The sequence below is a fragment of the Mercenaria mercenaria genome, chromosome 18, assembly GCF_021730395.1.
Source record: "Mercenaria mercenaria strain notata chromosome 18, MADL_Memer_1, whole genome shotgun sequence".
NCBI lineage: Eukaryota > Metazoa > Mollusca > Bivalvia > Venerida > Veneridae > Mercenaria > Mercenaria mercenaria.
In genome coordinates this window covers 24,249,945-24,267,598 of record NC_069378.1, presented here as the reverse complement: position 1 = coordinate 24,267,598, position 17,654 = coordinate 24,249,945, and the positions used below count along the sequence as shown (strand labels likewise).

Below are 17,654 nucleotides of genomic sequence, written 5' to 3'. Positions count from 1 at the left end.
GAAAATACACGTAAAAGAACTGGTTTTGTATAAAACATTTACAGTAGGAATCTAATTTAAATGAAGGTGTAATGTCCGTCCCCAACCCGACATGGCAACTTAAATCCACTTTTTTGAAAAAAATTCACAAAAAGTTATCTATTTGGGTACTGATCCTTGTGCACAACATGTTGAAGTGTAGAAAAAAGGTATTTTTCAAAGCAAAGTAAAAACTTTATTTTTTGACTTAGATGCTAACCCAATTGGGCACTTTACTGTGCACCAGGCCATAAATGAAATTTCAGATCAGTATCTTCATTAGTTACTGAGATATACCCATTTGAATTTGAAATAAAGGGAGGTAATTTGACATAAAATCAGTCCATAGTTATCTACCCTGATTGTCTCAGTCCAACTAATGACAATAATGAAATTTCAAACGAGTCCTATAAGTACTTACTAATATAAATCCATTTTGATTAAAATCAGGGGAGGTAATCAGATATAAAATAACTCCAGAACCTATGACTGAATCTGACAGATTCATCATGGAATCCAAGATTTATTGTTGTTGAAGATATTTTGCAAGTTTGTATCAAATCAAACCATAACTGAAGTCTCTATATGGCTGCAAAAGCCAAAATACTGAATTTTGGACCTTTAAGGGGCCATAACTCTGGAAACAATGATGGGATCTGGCCAGTTTTCGAAAAGAACCGAGATACTAGAGATGCTTTTGAGAAAAGCGCATGTCTCCCACAACTGCCCCTATGAAAAATGTCTAATTTCTCTAGATGGTTTAGACGAGTGGATCCAATTAGATGGTCCGGACGAGTGGATCCAATCAGTAATTCAAGGGCCATAAATCAAAAGTGCCTGGGCGGATTTGGCTAGTTATCGAACTTGGCTAAGGTCTTATGGCCAAACACATTTTGTTCAAGTTTGGTGAAGATTGGATGAGGAATGTACGACTTAGAGCAGACAAGAGTAAAAAGGCGGATTTTTCAATAATTCAAGGGCCGTTACTCCAAAATGCCTGGACCGATTTGGCTCGTTATCGAACTTGGCCGAGGTCTCATGGTCAAACACATTTTGTTCAAGTTTGGTGAAGATCTGATGAGAAATGTTCGACTTAGGCGGACAAGAGTAAAAAGGCTGATTTTTGGTAATTCAAGGGCCGTAACTCCAATACGCCTGGACTGATTTGGCTAGTTATGAAGGGATCTGGCCAGTTTTCGAAGGGAACCGAGATATTATGCCAATACAAGTTGTGTGCAAGTTTGATTAAGGTTGACTGCAAAATGTGGTCTCTATCATGTTCACAAGCCAAAAATAGTAAATTTTGGCCCTTTAAGGGGCCATAACTCTAGAACCCATGATGGGATCTAGCCAGTTTTCGAAAGGAACCAAGATATTATGCCAATACAAGTTGTGTGCAAATCTGATTAAAATTGATTGCAAATTGTGGTCTCTATTGTGTTCACAAGAAATTGTGAAGGGACGAAGGGCGATCACAAAAGCACACCTTGTCACTACGTGACAGGTGAGCTAATAAAAATGTACAGTTTGCATCTAAAATCTTCATAAAATACAGAATAAAAATGTAGTTTGCAAAACAAAAGGACAGTCTGAATGTAAACAACACATGTACAATATAACATAGTTCGCCTTATCTTGACAGTGAATGTTTGTATGACAGATTGATGGTTCAAGCGAACTGATGTTTATCTGTATTCAACTGATGGCAAGTTAATCTTACCAGAGATGGTTTCAACTGTTCTTCAATGATCAACAACCATTTTCTATCATAAGGTTACTGAAATCTTGACCAATCTTTAGCATACAGACTCAAAACAATAGGGGTTACCTATTCATTAGAGTCATTAAATGTAAAGCTCTTGGCCATAAAATCAATCCTCTCTGATACCACTTTCTGAAAAAATTTACAATATCTCTTGCCTCTGTTTGTTGTGATGAGCCTAGAGAGAAAATGTTTTTCTGAGAAAATATCAGTGTCAGCATGAAGAAATTAATATTATTACAGATTTATTTGATCTCAACAGACTTTCTAAGTCTAGGGTTACCTACTAATGACAATAATTTTAAATGAAGTTTAACGTTCATAGGTTAAAACACCCTTGTTTCTGATCAAACACCTTTCTTAATTTCAAGGCTACTGTGACCTTGACCTTCGGCATACTGACCCATAAAACAATACCTGCTATCTACTGACCACAGGCAAGCATCTCAAAAAATTGACAGTCTTTAGCCAAAGATTACTCTAGAAATTTATCAACAACAGCTGTCCATAAGGCAGCGCGCTCCACTATTCAGCAATTTGACAGTAAAATGAATTTATGCAGTTGATGATTATAAAGAAATGTTTTTAATTTCAAGTCATTATCTTTTAAAATACCAAAGAGATGTCTATAAACAAAGCTTTCGAAAAAATTTAACATGAAAATAATTCCAAGTATAACAACTTGGTGACCTTGACCTTGGGTATAATGGGCTCAGCCTCTGCATATACTTTGTTTGTATGCTGGACAATGTTTATGTGAAGTTACAGTAAGATATAAGCAATAGTAACAAAGATATGACAGAAAAACAAAGGTTGCCGAAAAACTTTAACCTTAAAAATAACAACTAAGTATAATACCTTGGTGACCTTGACCTTAAACATAATGGGCCCAGCCCCTGCACATACTTTGTTAGTATGCTGGACAATATTTATGTGAACTTACAGTAAGATATGAGCAATAGTAACAAAGATATGACAGAAAAACAAAGGTTGCCAAGAAACTTTTAACCTTAAAAATAACCAAAATATAACACCTTGGTGACCCTGACCTTGGGTATAATGGACCCAGCCCCTGCACATACTTTGTTTGCAGTTACAGTAAGATATAAGCAATAGTAACAAAAAAAAAACAAAGGTTACTGAAAAACTTTAACTAAGCTCACGCCGATAACGGGGCGAGTAGAATAGCACCCCTATTCTCCGAATAGTGTAGCTAAAAACTGTTTTCAGTCTCAAGGTCTTTGACTATTTGACATAATCACTCCATAAGCTACATGGTCATATAGTGACCATATATAATCATCCAATGAAGTTTGACCACTGTAGGCACACACCTTCTCCAGGTACTATCAGAAACAGCGTTTTACTTTCAAGATCACTGTGACTTTGATCTTTTGACCTACTGGCCGCAACCCCACCCCCACCCCCCAACCCCCCAAAAAAACCAACAACAATGGAGAGTCATTTACTTATTAACCACAGGCAATCACTGGGGCCATCAAGACAAAGAGTAGTTAAGGTTGCCGACTTAAATTCATATATCCTTAGTGAAATGTGTTTGAAACCACAGTTGGGGTTATTGTAAGGAAGCTATTCAGCAGGCTAATGAAAGGTTGGGGGTTCCACAGCAAATGGACAAAGCAACTGACCTCAAGGACATGATGAGCAAAACAATACTTCAAAGGGAGGTAAATTCATTACACTTTAAAATTAAACTAGAGCTGTCACAGGAGTGATGAATTATAGCCCTACAATACAGCCTTGTCACAGAAGTAAGCCAATGTCAAAGGGGTCATCTGCTGGTCATGATCAACCTCACTATCAAGTTTCGTGATCCTAGGCCCAAGTGTTCTCAAGTTAATGTTTTAACTGTTCCGGGTCACTGCGACCATGACCTTTGACTTACTGACCTCAAAATCATTAGGTGTCGTCTGCCGTTCATGACCAACCTTCCAACAAACTTTCATGATCCTAGGCCCAAGCATTCTTAAGTTATCGTCCGGAAATGGTTTAATTGTTCTGGGTCACTGTGACCTTGACCTTTGACCTACTGATCTCAAAATTAATAGGGGTCATCTGCTGGCCATAACCAACCTCCCTATCAACTTTCATGATCCTAGGTCCAAGTGTTCTCAAGTTATCATCTGGAAACCGTTTAACTGTTCCGGGTCATTGTGACCTTGACCCTTGACCTACTGACCTAAAAGTCGAATCTGACCTGTATTTCATGATGTTACACCAGTGTACCAAAAGTTATGATCCTTTGCCCAAGCATTCTCAAGTTACCATCCGAAAACTGTTTAACTGTTCCGGGTCATTGTGACCTTAACCTTTGACCTACTGACCTCAAAGTTGAACCTGACCTGTATTTTATGATGTTACACCTGTGTACCAAAAATTAATTAAATGTGTTAAGCCTTTCATGAGTTATTGTCCGGAAACCATGAAAACCAACGGACCGACAGACCAACAATCTCACTCGTATAACAAGAGGACCATGATGGTCCTGAATCGCTCACCTCTACCCACATGACCAAGTTTTGAGTACGATGTCGTTTTTTCTATTATTTGACATAGTGACCTAGTTTTTGAGCTCATGTGACCCAGTTTTGAACTTGACCTAGATATAATCAAGATAAAAACTCTGACCAATTTTCAAGAAGATCCATTGAAAAATATGGTCCTAGTTTTCGAAGGTACGTGACCCTGTTTTGAATTTTACCTAGATATTATCAAGGTGAACATTCTCACTAATTTTCATGAAGATCTCATGAAAAATATGGCCTCTAGAGAGGTCACAATGTTTTTCTATTTTTATACCTACTGGCCTAGTTTTTGACCGCATGTGACCCAGTTTCGAAACTGACCTAGATATCATCAAGGTGAACATTCAGATCAATTTTCATGAAGATCCATTGAAAAATATGGCCTCTAGAGGGGTCAAAAGATTTTAATAATTTTAAACCTACTGACCTAGTTTTTGACCGCAGTTGACCCAGTTTCAAACTTGACCTAGATATCATCAAGATGAACATTCAGACCAACTTTCATACAGATCCCATGAAAAGTATGGCCTCTAGAGAGGTCACAAGATTTTTTTATTATTTGACCTACTGACCTAGTTGTTTAAGGTACGTGACCCAGTTTCAAACTTGACCTAGATATTATCAAGGTGAACATTCTGACCAATTTTTATGGAGATCCATTCACAAGTATGGCCTCTAGAGAGGTCACAAGGTTTTTCTATTTTTAGACCTACTGACCTAGTTTTTGACCGCACTTGACCCTATTTCGAATTTGACCTAGATATCATCAAGATGAACATTCAGACCAACTTTCATACAGATCCCATGAAAAATATGGCCTTTAGAGAGGTCAAAAGGTTTTTCTATTATTTGACCTACTGACCTAGTTTTTGATGGCATGTGACCCACTTTCGAAACTGACCTAGATATCATCAAGATGAACATTCAGACCAACTTTCATACAGATCCCATGAAAAATATGGCCTCTAGAGAGGTCACAAAGTTTTTCTATTATTTGACCTACTGACCTAGTTTTTGAAGGCACGTGACCCACTTTGGAATTGGACCTAGATATCATCAAGGTGAACATTCTGACCAATTTTCATGAAGATCTCATGAAATATATGGCCTCTACAGAGGTCACAAGGTTTTTCTATTTTTAGACCTACTGACCTAGTTTTTGACCGCACGTGACCCAGTTTCGAACTTGTCTTAGATATCATCAAGATGAACATTCACACAAACTTTCATACAGATCCCATGAAAAATGTGGCCTTTAGAGAGGTCACAAGGTTTTTCTATTTTTTGACCTACTGACCTAGTTTTTGATGGCACGTGACCCAGTTTCGAACTTGACCAAGATATCGTTCTGACCAATTTTCATGAAGATCTTGTGAAATATATGGCCTCTAGAGAGGTCACAAGGTTTTTCTATTTTTAGATCTACTGACCTAGTTGTTGAAGGCACGTGACCCAGTTTCGAACTTGACCTAGATATCATCAAGATGAACATTCTGACCAACTTTCATAAAGATCCCATGAAAAATGTGACCTCTAGAGTGGTCACAAGCAAAAGTTTACGGACGCACGGACGGACGACGGAGGACTGACACCGCGCGATCACAAAAGCTCACCTTGTCACTTTGTGACAGGTGAGCTAAAAAGTGCAAGTCTGAATATAACTGAAAGCAAAAACAAGTGTACAAAATATACAATGTGAGAATATACAACAATTAGTTACATTGTATGGTAACATGTGAAAATGTGTATAAAATGTCATTTCATGTTTAATACATTGTATACTGTAGACAACATAATTCTAAAACAACTAACATAATTCTACGCATCAATATTGTATTATAATCAACAAAAGAAATATCGAGTTTGAAAACTTATACGAATACAAGGTCTACAAACATTACCAACTCAATATGTTTAGTCTGTTTCTTACATTTAATTTAATGTCAAAGTTTACAATCAGGAATTGAGTTTTTAACCTATCCACTATTCAAGTCCTAACTTAACTGAAAAATTTCCCGCGCGGTCACCGAACTTCGTATAAAATCATTTTGCGTGAAAGTATTTTATTTTCCTTTCGTATGTTAATTATTTGTGATATATATGACTGAATTCTATCAAAAAACCTTCAAAAATACCTTAAACTTAAAAAATACAGGTGTATTCCGGTTATGGAAAGTGTATTCCGGTTTTTAGGTGGATTCCAGTTTTTAGGTGGATTCCGGTTTAATGTGTGACCACTTCCTCACATTTATCATAGGTGTTGAACAAATAACTTTAGCAAAATATATTGTCTATACATTTTTTTTTGTCAGGGACAGGAAATTGAAAGCTCAGTTGTGACCTTAACCTTGAGCTGGAATGGGTGAATTTTGAGCTCTGCACATCATCTTGATGAGGCGATCATTTGACCCAATTTTCATGAAAATCCTTAAAGGGGCTTAGGTGATACAGAGCGGACATAAAATAGAAGGCTCAAAGCTTTGACCTCGAGATGTGACATTGACTCAATCATGACTAACTTTGAGCCGACATGGCTGACTCATGAATTCTGCAAATCGTCCCAATGAAGTGATCATTTAACCCAAGTTTCATGACAATACTTAAAGGGGTTTAGGAGATACAGAGCAGACATATAATGGAAGGCTCACCCTTTTGACCTTGAGTTGTGACACTGACCTTGAGCCAACAGTGATGACTCATGAGTTCTGCACATCGTCTTGATGAAGTGATCGTTTGACCCAAGTTTCATGAAAATCCTTTATTAAAGGGGTTACCGTTTAGGAGATAGCGCGGACACATAATGGAAGGCTCAAACCTTTGACCTTGAGATGTGACCTTGACCTTGAGCCAACATGGCTGACTCCTAAGTTCTATACATTGTCTTGATGAGGTGATCATTTGACCAAAGTTTCATGAAAATCCTTTTAGGGGTTTAGGAGATACAGAGCGGACACAAAATGGAAGGCTCAAACTTTTGACCTTGAGTCGACATGGCTGACTCATCGTCTTGATGACGTGATCATTTGACCAAAGTTTCATGAAAATCAACTAATTTTTATGGAAGGACGGGCGGACGGAGACCATTCCTATAACCCCCTACCACTGAATATCCACTGTGGATTTTTTTTATCATGAAAATTAAACCTTTTAAGCATTATGATATATTTTGTTCACTTGACATATAAGGAAATAAAAGCACTTTCGTTACTTGTAACAAAGATTTGAATTTAAACATCATCAGTTTGATAGTAATTTTCTTAGAACAAGAGCTGTTTGTAAACCCATATACCCCCATGATAGCTTGTCTGAGGCAAGTAGGTATATTATTCTGTATGCTGTGACAGTGACCTTTGACAAAACGATGCCAAAAATAACAGACATTATGTACTAACTACAGACAAAACCATCCTTTTAGTTTTAAGACTGACAGCCAAAATGTTTACAGATTATCAACAGAAACTGTGATTTTGACCTTGGCCTACTAACATCCAAAACAATACCAATCACAATCATCCTATGAAGTTTTTCGACTGTAGGCAATTGTGTTCTTAAGTTATTGAGCCGAAACCGTTTTCAGTCTCAATGTCACTGTGATCTTGACCTTTCACCTCCTGACCTCCAAAACTACAGAAATCATCTACTGATCACAGGCAACCATCCTATCAGGTTTGAACACTGTAAGACCAAGCATTCACTATTATAGATCGAAAACCAAAATTACTGGTCTACCCACCAACTCACAGACAGACAATGAGCAAAGCAATATATGCGTTGGGCTCTTCTTCGAAGTCCGGCGTATCTATTATCATACTGGTGGCACAAGCGAAATGACTGAAAATGAATAAAAGTCAAAGACTACAAGCAATTTTTTGGTTTGATTACTAGTTCAAATTGATGAAAATTCCTACAACTGGGAGCAGCAATAAAATTTTTTTTTTTTTTTTTTTTGGATTTAACGTTGCACCGACACATGATAGGTCATATGGCGACTTTCCAGCTTTAATGGTGGAGGGGAAGACCCCAGGTGACCCTCCGTGCATTATTTCATCACGAGCGGGCACCTGGGTAGAACCACTGACCTTCCCTAGACCAACTGGATGGCTTCCTCACATGAAGAATTCAACGCCCCGAGTCAGGCTCGAACCCACATTGATGAGGGGCGATTTGAAGTCAGCGACCTTAACCACTCGGCCACGGAGGCCCCTCAGCAATAAAATGGAAATGTATGTAAAACAAGCCTACTTATAATAAACCTTATTTCAAAAAGCTTATAAATATCCACTTATGTTGTCCTTGTTTACTATCTTGCAAACTTTTAAAAAATTGAAACTTAAAAATAATTGTAAAATCAAACAAGAGCACCGCCTTGCGGGTGCTGACGCTCATCTGATTTTTTTTGTATAATAGAAATATTGTCCTACTCATGATTTTCTAAGTCTAAAAAGGGCCATCTATCCATCTTTCTTGCAAAAAGCAGGATAGAGTTATGTTTCTTGATGTACAATGTCCACTTATGATGGTGAAAAACTGTTGCAAGTTTTAAAGCAATAGCTTTGATAGTTTATGAGAAAAGTTGCCTTAAACATAATACTCAACCAAGAAAATGATTTTCTAAGTCCAAAAGGGGCAATAATTATTGCAAAAAGCAGGATGGAGTTATGTTGCTTGCTGTACAGGGTCAGCTTATGATGGTGAACAAGTGTTGCAAGGTTTAAAGCAATAGCTTTGATAGTTTAGGATAAAAGCTGACCTAAACATAAAACTTAACCAAGAAAACTGATTTTCTAAGTCCAAAAGGGGCAATAATTCTTGCAAAAAGCAAGATGGAGTTATGTTTCTTGCTATACAGGGTCAGCTTATGATGGTGAACAAGTATTCCAAGTTTCAAAGCAATAGCTTTGATAGTTTAGGAGAAAAGCTGACCTAAACATAAAACTTAACCAGGCAACGCCGACGCAGACGCCGACGCCGACAACCGCTCAAGTGATGACAATAACTCATCATTTTTTTTCAAAAAATCAGATGAGCTAAAAACAAATAGAGGTGCTTTTGAGAAAAGCACATGTCTCACACAACTGCCTAATCATCTGAATAGTAAGTCTGTCTTTGTATATTGTTTGCGGCCTATTGGTATTCACATATTGGAGTAACCGCTGTACTGGTAATTATGTTCAAGGGCCATAATTCCGAAGTGTCTGGGCCGATTTGACTAATTGACAGACAGACACGCACAAGACAGGAGTAAATCAATATGTCTCCCACACCACTGTGTGGTGGGAGACATAATTAATCCATTGCAAATATGCCTGACTCAACAGCAGATTTCCATTTGCATTGACTGGTGGTCAAGCTACAAAGCAACACAGATTCAGTACTTACACATATACAAAATATTCCAATGCTGAATGAATTTTGTAAAATCACATTTAAAATCCAAACTTGGAACTCAAACTAGACACATTTTCTTCAGGCTTGAACCTTTCCTCTGGTTTCTTTCTCATGCTGGTCACATATCATACTCCATGTAAATCACAAAATCAGGCACATGGTTATTTCACCAAAACACTGATATTCCACTGTAGATCTTTCAATCAAAATTTGAAGGAACACTTTCCTAATTTTGACAAATTAAAGAGATAACTAACTTCACACTTGCAAGAATTATTTCTCAGAACTTTATAAACTAATCCACACAACTGAATGAGAAAGTGATTTCGTGAAATCCCGTTAAAACTTATTTCTCCATTTATAGATTCAGACACACCTATTGATAAAACAAGATGACAGATCTTCATATATCTTTTCTCATCTTCTTCCTGGTTCCTGTCAATCTTCAGAACAGAACAAATTCCTCTGTCTCAAATATAATGACAGTATTATCAAAACTCAAATATATGCATATTTGGTAAGAATAATATACAACCATTCATCTTCAGGACCTTAAATTCCAATGTTAAGTTGTTTTCTTCTTTTTACTGAAAGTTGTCAACCATTGCAGCCTGGTTGACTGCATATTTCTTGAATCAGCTGCAAATGTATATCCAGTGACAAGCTTTTGTTTGGAAAGATAATGGATCCTTATCCAAACAGATCAAACATAAATCATGTGCTTTTTGAGATTTAATAACACACTCCCATATGTTTGGTTGTAGTATCAAATACTCTCTGAAACTTCCTTCAATAAATCCTACTAATTTATCACAGTAGTCAATCCCCTTTTACTGCAACACAATTATTTACAAACATTTAATTTCATTTTCTGCCAATAACCTGTTGCAAGACCTCACCTCCAGATTCATGAAAACACCACTTTTTGTGAACATACTGTCATTCATCTCAGCATTTTACTATGTAACTCAAAAGGCAAACCATATAGATGCGATGAGTGAGGTTGTCAAGTTCCCAGACTAAAACATTATTATTATAGACAAGAAACAACTGGTGACATAAGACTGGCTAACAGAATATCTTTTACTCAGTCACTAGGTAAAATTGTGATGAAAATTAGAACAGTTTAGTCTCATATCAGCATTCAGCAAATATATCAACTTAAGTCTGACATATTCATTTAAGATTTTTAATACACTACAAACATTTTCAACTGATTTTAAAATTACGATATTTTCGTGATAATCTGGAGGCAAGTTGTTAATACAACAGGCAAAGAAAGGGCACCTATGACTTCATTTCAGAATTTTAAAATGACTGGTAATTCAACTTCCAATACTGAATCAGCCTATTTCTGATTCCTATCGCTAGTTGAACTTTCATGATGAACCTTCCTTCCTTGTGAAAACTCTCACATATGCATCATCAACATCTTCCTAGTAAATGATGATTTAATTTCCTGCTTATAACTGATGATTGCTGATGATTGCTGATGATATCCAATTTGAAAAGCAAAATGACTCTGTATACCGTCTTCACTTTCACAAAACACATTCTTCTTTGATGAACACGTGCACTGCAGAATTCTCTAATCCAACTTATCTTTGCTGGCCAGTGTAATCCACAATGAGAATAAATATTAACACTTTTCAAAAGATTCACAATAACAGGTACACACCACTTGAAACAACATTTGTAGAACTGTCTGTATCCAATTCATTGTTGGCAGGTGGTGAGAACTAGTACTCCACAAAGAAATATAAATATGCTCCAGTTATGACTGCTTTCCACTTCCAAACATATATGAAGTAGATGTCTTAATCCATTTGCTTTATCTTTTATCCTCGGTAATCCAAATTATGAATACTAAATAATACACCGTCACTTCATGTGACAATCACTCAAATTACGACTCATCTGACACCTTGAAACCCTCAACAATGCTGGATAATCTAATCCAATCTGGTATCCAAATTCCAAGCCAGGAATTCATTACAGCAACTTATATATATATATATCCATCCAGTATCGCAGGGAATAAAGTTCTGATTACCGGTTATGCCTTAAACAATATTTAGACAAATACCACAACACTCACATGTCTTTCAAGACTTTTAACTCACATTTTTCTTTTCTTACACAAGAAGAAATAATCTTCACGGATATGAGTATGAATCCACATTAATTTATTTATATCCACTAAAGCACTGCCCCCCACCCCCACCCCCGTCTCCCATCCCAACCCTGAATTTCAATTTTCCAGCCCATTATTTCCCTTAATAAAAACCCATGTATACCCCAATTAAACAAACCCTTTTTTCCCCACTGCCCCAATTAGCACACATACTTAGTATATCCTCTCCATTGACAGCATCTTCTAGTGTTAAAAGATGAGTAAACTGGTCTTCCTCTTCCACAAGATCCAAATCCTCGAGAACAGCCGGGAAATCCTACAATACACAATACAATGTTTATCTATCTATCTATCATATTAGAATCTTTTTTTTCAATTTAAATACAGATATCACACCGGAATTCTAAGATACTCTGACATATTATTTACTTTGTGCTCTTATATACTAACAACATGTACAATAATGAAACATCTAGCAAGTACTTGAAAGAAACAAATGCAGCACAAGGTCCATCATAATACATGAATATTTTTCAGTCTATCAAGTCTTTTTCTATGCAATTCTGTCAGACTGACATTTTCAGAAACTGAACAGCTATGTATTCACACAAGGAGCAGTAACAACACCGGCAATTAATTCATTTACATGTATAAAACAAAAATGTTTGATGCCTGATTACTAGTAAGCAAAAAGACAGAAGTGAATCATTACTTTAATATCTGATCAAAAATGCAGGGAAATCATACTATACCTTTAACTGGTAAACTGTTAACATAAGTCTTTGCTGTAAACTAAGTAAGATTTAATCACAAGAACAATTTTGTTTAAAAATTCGTGTAAATCTATTATAAAATAGTGTAACAATAAATTAGTCTTATCTTTTGCAAACAGAGTACCGGTATGTTCTGCAGTATAAAGCCATATCTGATCTGCATTTTTAAACTACATCTTCCTACAGTTCCCTCAATGTCCCCTCCCCCTTCATCTGTCTAATCCTGACCCCACTACACTGCCCTCACCGTCTCCCCCGCCCCCTGCCCCACATATACACTGAAGGGCATTTGCTCCTAATACCACTTACTTTTCTTTTTCTGGGAATTCAAGCAGTATTCACTTATGCAGCTATTAGGACCAAACTGTATTACATGTATTTCACTGTTTCATAAAAATATAAAGTATTTTAAAAAAGACCTCTACCATACCTTGAACTGATCTTTCCGCACTGCAAACATCACCTCCATCATGTACTGTACACGTATATCAATCTGGCCCTCGTGGAGAATATTTCTCAATCTCTCAAATATGGCTGAAAAATAAAAACATCACAGATGTAAATACACACTTCTACATTTATATCTAATTCATGGAACTCTTTTTAATATAATTTCTTTTAAAGCCCATCATATGAAAAAACTTGCACAGGAAAAAACTTCAGAAAAAGAATGACTTGACACAGAATTTGAACTTTCAACAAAATAATTGATTTGACCATATTAACTGAACAAGTCATTGGACTTACAAAATCATCAACCTTGTAACCCTGAAATTTAGGCTTATTTTTTTTCAAAACTCTTAATTTTCTTTGTCTCTGTCATTGTTCAGTTTGAACACATTTGTATGAAATCTTTCCATAAATTAACTAATTATAGCTACAAACAGCTAAAAAAAAAAGAATTGTTAATTTTACTAAACATAGTTATGTTCAATGGACAGTTTGGTATTTCTAAGACTGTTTGATCCACGTTTTCTGTAATAAGGGTTTTCGCCAATATCTCTTTAAATCATAAGATAAAGGACCATACCATGTATCATTCTAAAGAACTCGTAGGGTGGTAAAAGGAACATTTTAAAGTTTCACAATAATATCTTTATTAATTTTGAATTCTGCATCAAAAGACTATTTTGATGGGGTATTATTGGCATTGTAAGTTCTAGCTGATTTTGACAAAAAAAATTCACCATTATTTGTGAATGGATTGTTATCAACTTAGGATATCTCTGTCAACATTTCTTTTTTAAACTGATTTTGCCAGATTTTTAAAATGGAAAACACACATTTTTAGTCATAAAACTGACATCATTAATTTAAAAGATACTTTACAAATCTAAAAAGATTCTACCACCACCCTCGGAGACCTTAAATAATGTATAGTTTCAACTGGATCTTACAGGATAAATCTGCAATTTACAAGGCACCCTGTTACAGATAAGGTGGATCAAACTGTAAGTTTGAATTTCGGACATAATTAATGCTGACAAATAGTGGCCTATATGGTTTCAACTGCTGCATAAGAAAAACATTTTATCACAAAGTTACAAAGCTTAAATATGCTCACTATGGTCAAAACAAAAGTCTTATACTTTTGCAAGTAAAGTTACAAAGGATACAAAAGATATACCTTGGACATTTTTTTTATCTGTTTTCTGACCAAAGTGATATGTACTCGTACATGTTTATTAAATCAAATATGCAGTATTCATGGAAGCAGCCATGTTATTATATGGACCGATATCAACTGATTAAACCTTTAGCATGCTAAATTTCTAAACTGGACTGGTGCATCATTCAATTTGGGCAATACCATTTATCATTCAAAGGGGTGTTCACTGAAAATTTACTGACTGAATAGCGAACAGTGCAGACCATAATAAGCCTGCATGTCCACTTGCCGCCAGCAGGCTAAAGGTTAAAGTATTTGAGTATACAGATACAGACATAGTAAAACGAAGAAGAAAAAACATTATTTCCCACACTGCCAAAGCACGGAATCTGACCTTGGTCTTTAACATAAAACCAGATCCATATACATGACACTGCTGCTTACATAACTGTTCCACACATCAAATGGCTCCAATGCAAAGGTTCAATATTTCAATATAGTCTAAAACTGTTATAATTAAAAAGTCAGTATATATTTGTGGTATTCTTTAACCCAGACAATACTTACTTTGTTCAGATAAGAGTGAAAATAGCACCATACATGTACATGTACTTATCGAGATATCAAGTTGAAAAGTTGATTTTTCCAATCTCTTTAGAGTGTGATTGCCCCGGTAGCCAGTAAACTGGTCACTAGCCCTAAGAGCAACATGTAAATTCCAGCAACTTCCCACTTCTTGATCTGTCTCTTAACTCCGGATTGTCCGCAAGAACAATCATAGAGAGATGACCTGTGATCGTAAGCAGATCTGTTCCAGACCTCTACGGATTCTTCAAATCTGTTCTGATGTCCAATGTATCAACAAAGCATGGTGTTTTCCCTATAACCACGCTAAGTTGACATACTTTTACCACCTATCAAAGACTGCACACATCACGTTCCTATGCCAGCTCAAACAGTCCTTTGAGGCTGTAAAGCCTACTTGGACCAGTCGAGCTTTCCTGTGTTCCATTTTTGCAAACAAAACCAGTCTGGTGAGTCTGTTAAACCCACACCAACCAGTCAAGTCTGCAGTTTATCTTGTGGATTGATCTATGCTGAAAATCTTCATTAAAATGTTTCACAAATCAGCCTTAAACTCACTTGTGTAACCTATCATTACAACATAGCAGAGTTAAAACTGATCATGAAATGTTGACCACTATACCATTGATTCCTCTAGGTGAGACTTCCGTCAGTTTTTGGCCGCATTCCTTCAAGAATCCTATGGCTACCTCGACTGAATCATCTGAAGGAGTTTCTAGGAGAAGTGTAAGTACTTCCAGTGCTAAAATCTCATGAGCCTGCAGTGTATAGGAAAAATATAGATAAATTATGAGCATAAAATGTTCTGTTTTGTAAATATATGTAGAGTAGTGGACAATCATGCAGCACATTTTCATGCTGAATCGTTCTAAACTTCATTAATTACCACTATTAGTTAATAACTTGCATTCAGTACATAACAAACATACTTGCATTTAAAACAATGTATTTACATTTTCCTTGGAAAAGTCATCAATGTTAAATCTGAGTAAACTTTAAGCTGGCCAGCTGGAAAGGACATAATGCTTGACTATCAGAACTGTGGAACGGACATTAAAAGTCAATATTTTTCATAAATCTGTATAAATGGACTGAATCCTCACGAACTGTAAAACTTAAACTTCGTTAATAAAATATCAGGTTCTGTGTTGAACAAATCTACATTGTGCTTGATCACATCTACACTGTACTGGGTATGTTTTCATGAACAAATCTACACTGCACTTGATACATTTTCATGAACAAATCTACACTACACTTGATACATTTTCATAAACAAATCTACACTACACTTGATACATTTTCATGAACAAATCTACACTGTACTTGATACATTTTCATAAACAAATCTACACTGTATTTGATACATTTTCATGAACAAATCTACACTGTACTTGATACATTTTCATGAACAAATCTACACTGCACTTGATACATTTTCATGAACAAATCTACACTGCACTTGAAACATTTTCATAAACAAATCTACACTGTACTTGATACATTTTCATGACCAAATCTACACTGTACTTGATACATTTTCATGAACAAATCTACACTGCACTTGATACATTTTCATGAACAAATCAACCGTACTGGACACTTTTTCAAGAACAAATCTTTATCCCGTCACTTGGCACATTTTTATGAACCAATCTACCCTGCACTGGAGACCTTTTCATGAACAAACCTATATCCAGTGACTTGATACTTTTTCAAGAACCAATCAACCATGTACTGGATACCTTTTCATGAACCAATCAACCATGTACTGGATACATTTTCATGAACAAATCTATATCCAGTGACTTGGTACATTTTCATAAACAAATCTGAACTACACATGTAGTTGATAAATCTTCATGAAAAGATCTACTACACTCATGTTCATTTTTATGAACAAATCTAATCCTATGATTAGATAGCTTTTGTTGACTGTTAACTGTTGATACTATTTTCAAAGAAATGTAAATGAAGTGCCTATTCCATACACTTTTATCTTCTTGGTATAAAAACTTTTATACGATGATCATCTTAACAGCATGTTCTCCCTACCTTACAGTGCTAAGTGAGAATAGTGAAAGTAGTTTCTTTACATTTTTTTGTATCTCTTTTAGTCAAAATGTTAGTGTTAACAGAATAATTATCTAACACCAATATATTTTCACTCTTTACAATATGTTCCTTATGAAATCTCCATACCACAAAAAAAAAAACACTAGAAATTGCTTTTGTAAAAAAACACATGTCTCCCCCAATGCAAAGTCCTATAGGCAAGAAGTCAATAGGGGTCAGGAGCAAAAGTCAAAGAGACACTGATGGTTGGCTGCAATAGGGATCACCTACTTGGCATGTCCAGTCATCCCGCTAAATTTCAACACTATTGGCCTAGTGGTTTTCAAGTCACTGTTCAGGCTCCTGTGACCTTGACCTTTGATCAAGTGACCTCAAAATAAAAAGGGGTCATCTACTCTGCATGTCCAATCATCCTATTAAGTTTCAACATTCTAGGTCAAGTGGTTCTCAAGTTATTCTCCAGAAATGATTTTACATGACCAGGCCCTTGTGACCTTGACCTTTAATAGACTGACCCCAAAATCAATAGGGATCATCTACTTTACATGACCAATCATCCTATGAAGTTTCAACATTCTGGGTCAAGTGATTCTCTAGTTATTGATCGGAAATGGTTTTCAATGTTCAGGCCCCTGTGACCTTGACCTTTGATGGAGTGACCCCAAAAACAATAGGGGTCATCTACTCTTCATTACCAATCATCCTCTTAAGTTTCAACATTCTGGGTCAAGTGGTTCTCAAGTTATTCTCCAGAAATGATTTT

At 36.0% G+C, this 17,654-nt stretch overlaps 1 protein-coding gene across 1 annotated transcript in view; it reads right to left on the bottom strand.

The window, feature by feature from the left end:
* Positions 1-17,654, bottom strand: part of LOC128550860 (pre-mRNA-splicing factor CWC22 homolog) — a 55,670-nt gene that overhangs the window by 21,212 nt on the left and 16,804 nt on the right. The window contains exons 8-10 of the mRNA XM_053530785.1: positions 15,438-15,573; positions 13,052-13,155; positions 12,062-12,164 (exon numbers count right to left, since the gene is read on the bottom strand). Of these exons, the coding sequence (XP_053386760.1) occupies positions 12,062-12,164; positions 13,052-13,155; positions 15,438-15,573 (343 nt within the window). The remainder of the gene's footprint in view (positions 1-12,061; positions 12,165-13,051; positions 13,156-15,437; positions 15,574-17,654) is intronic.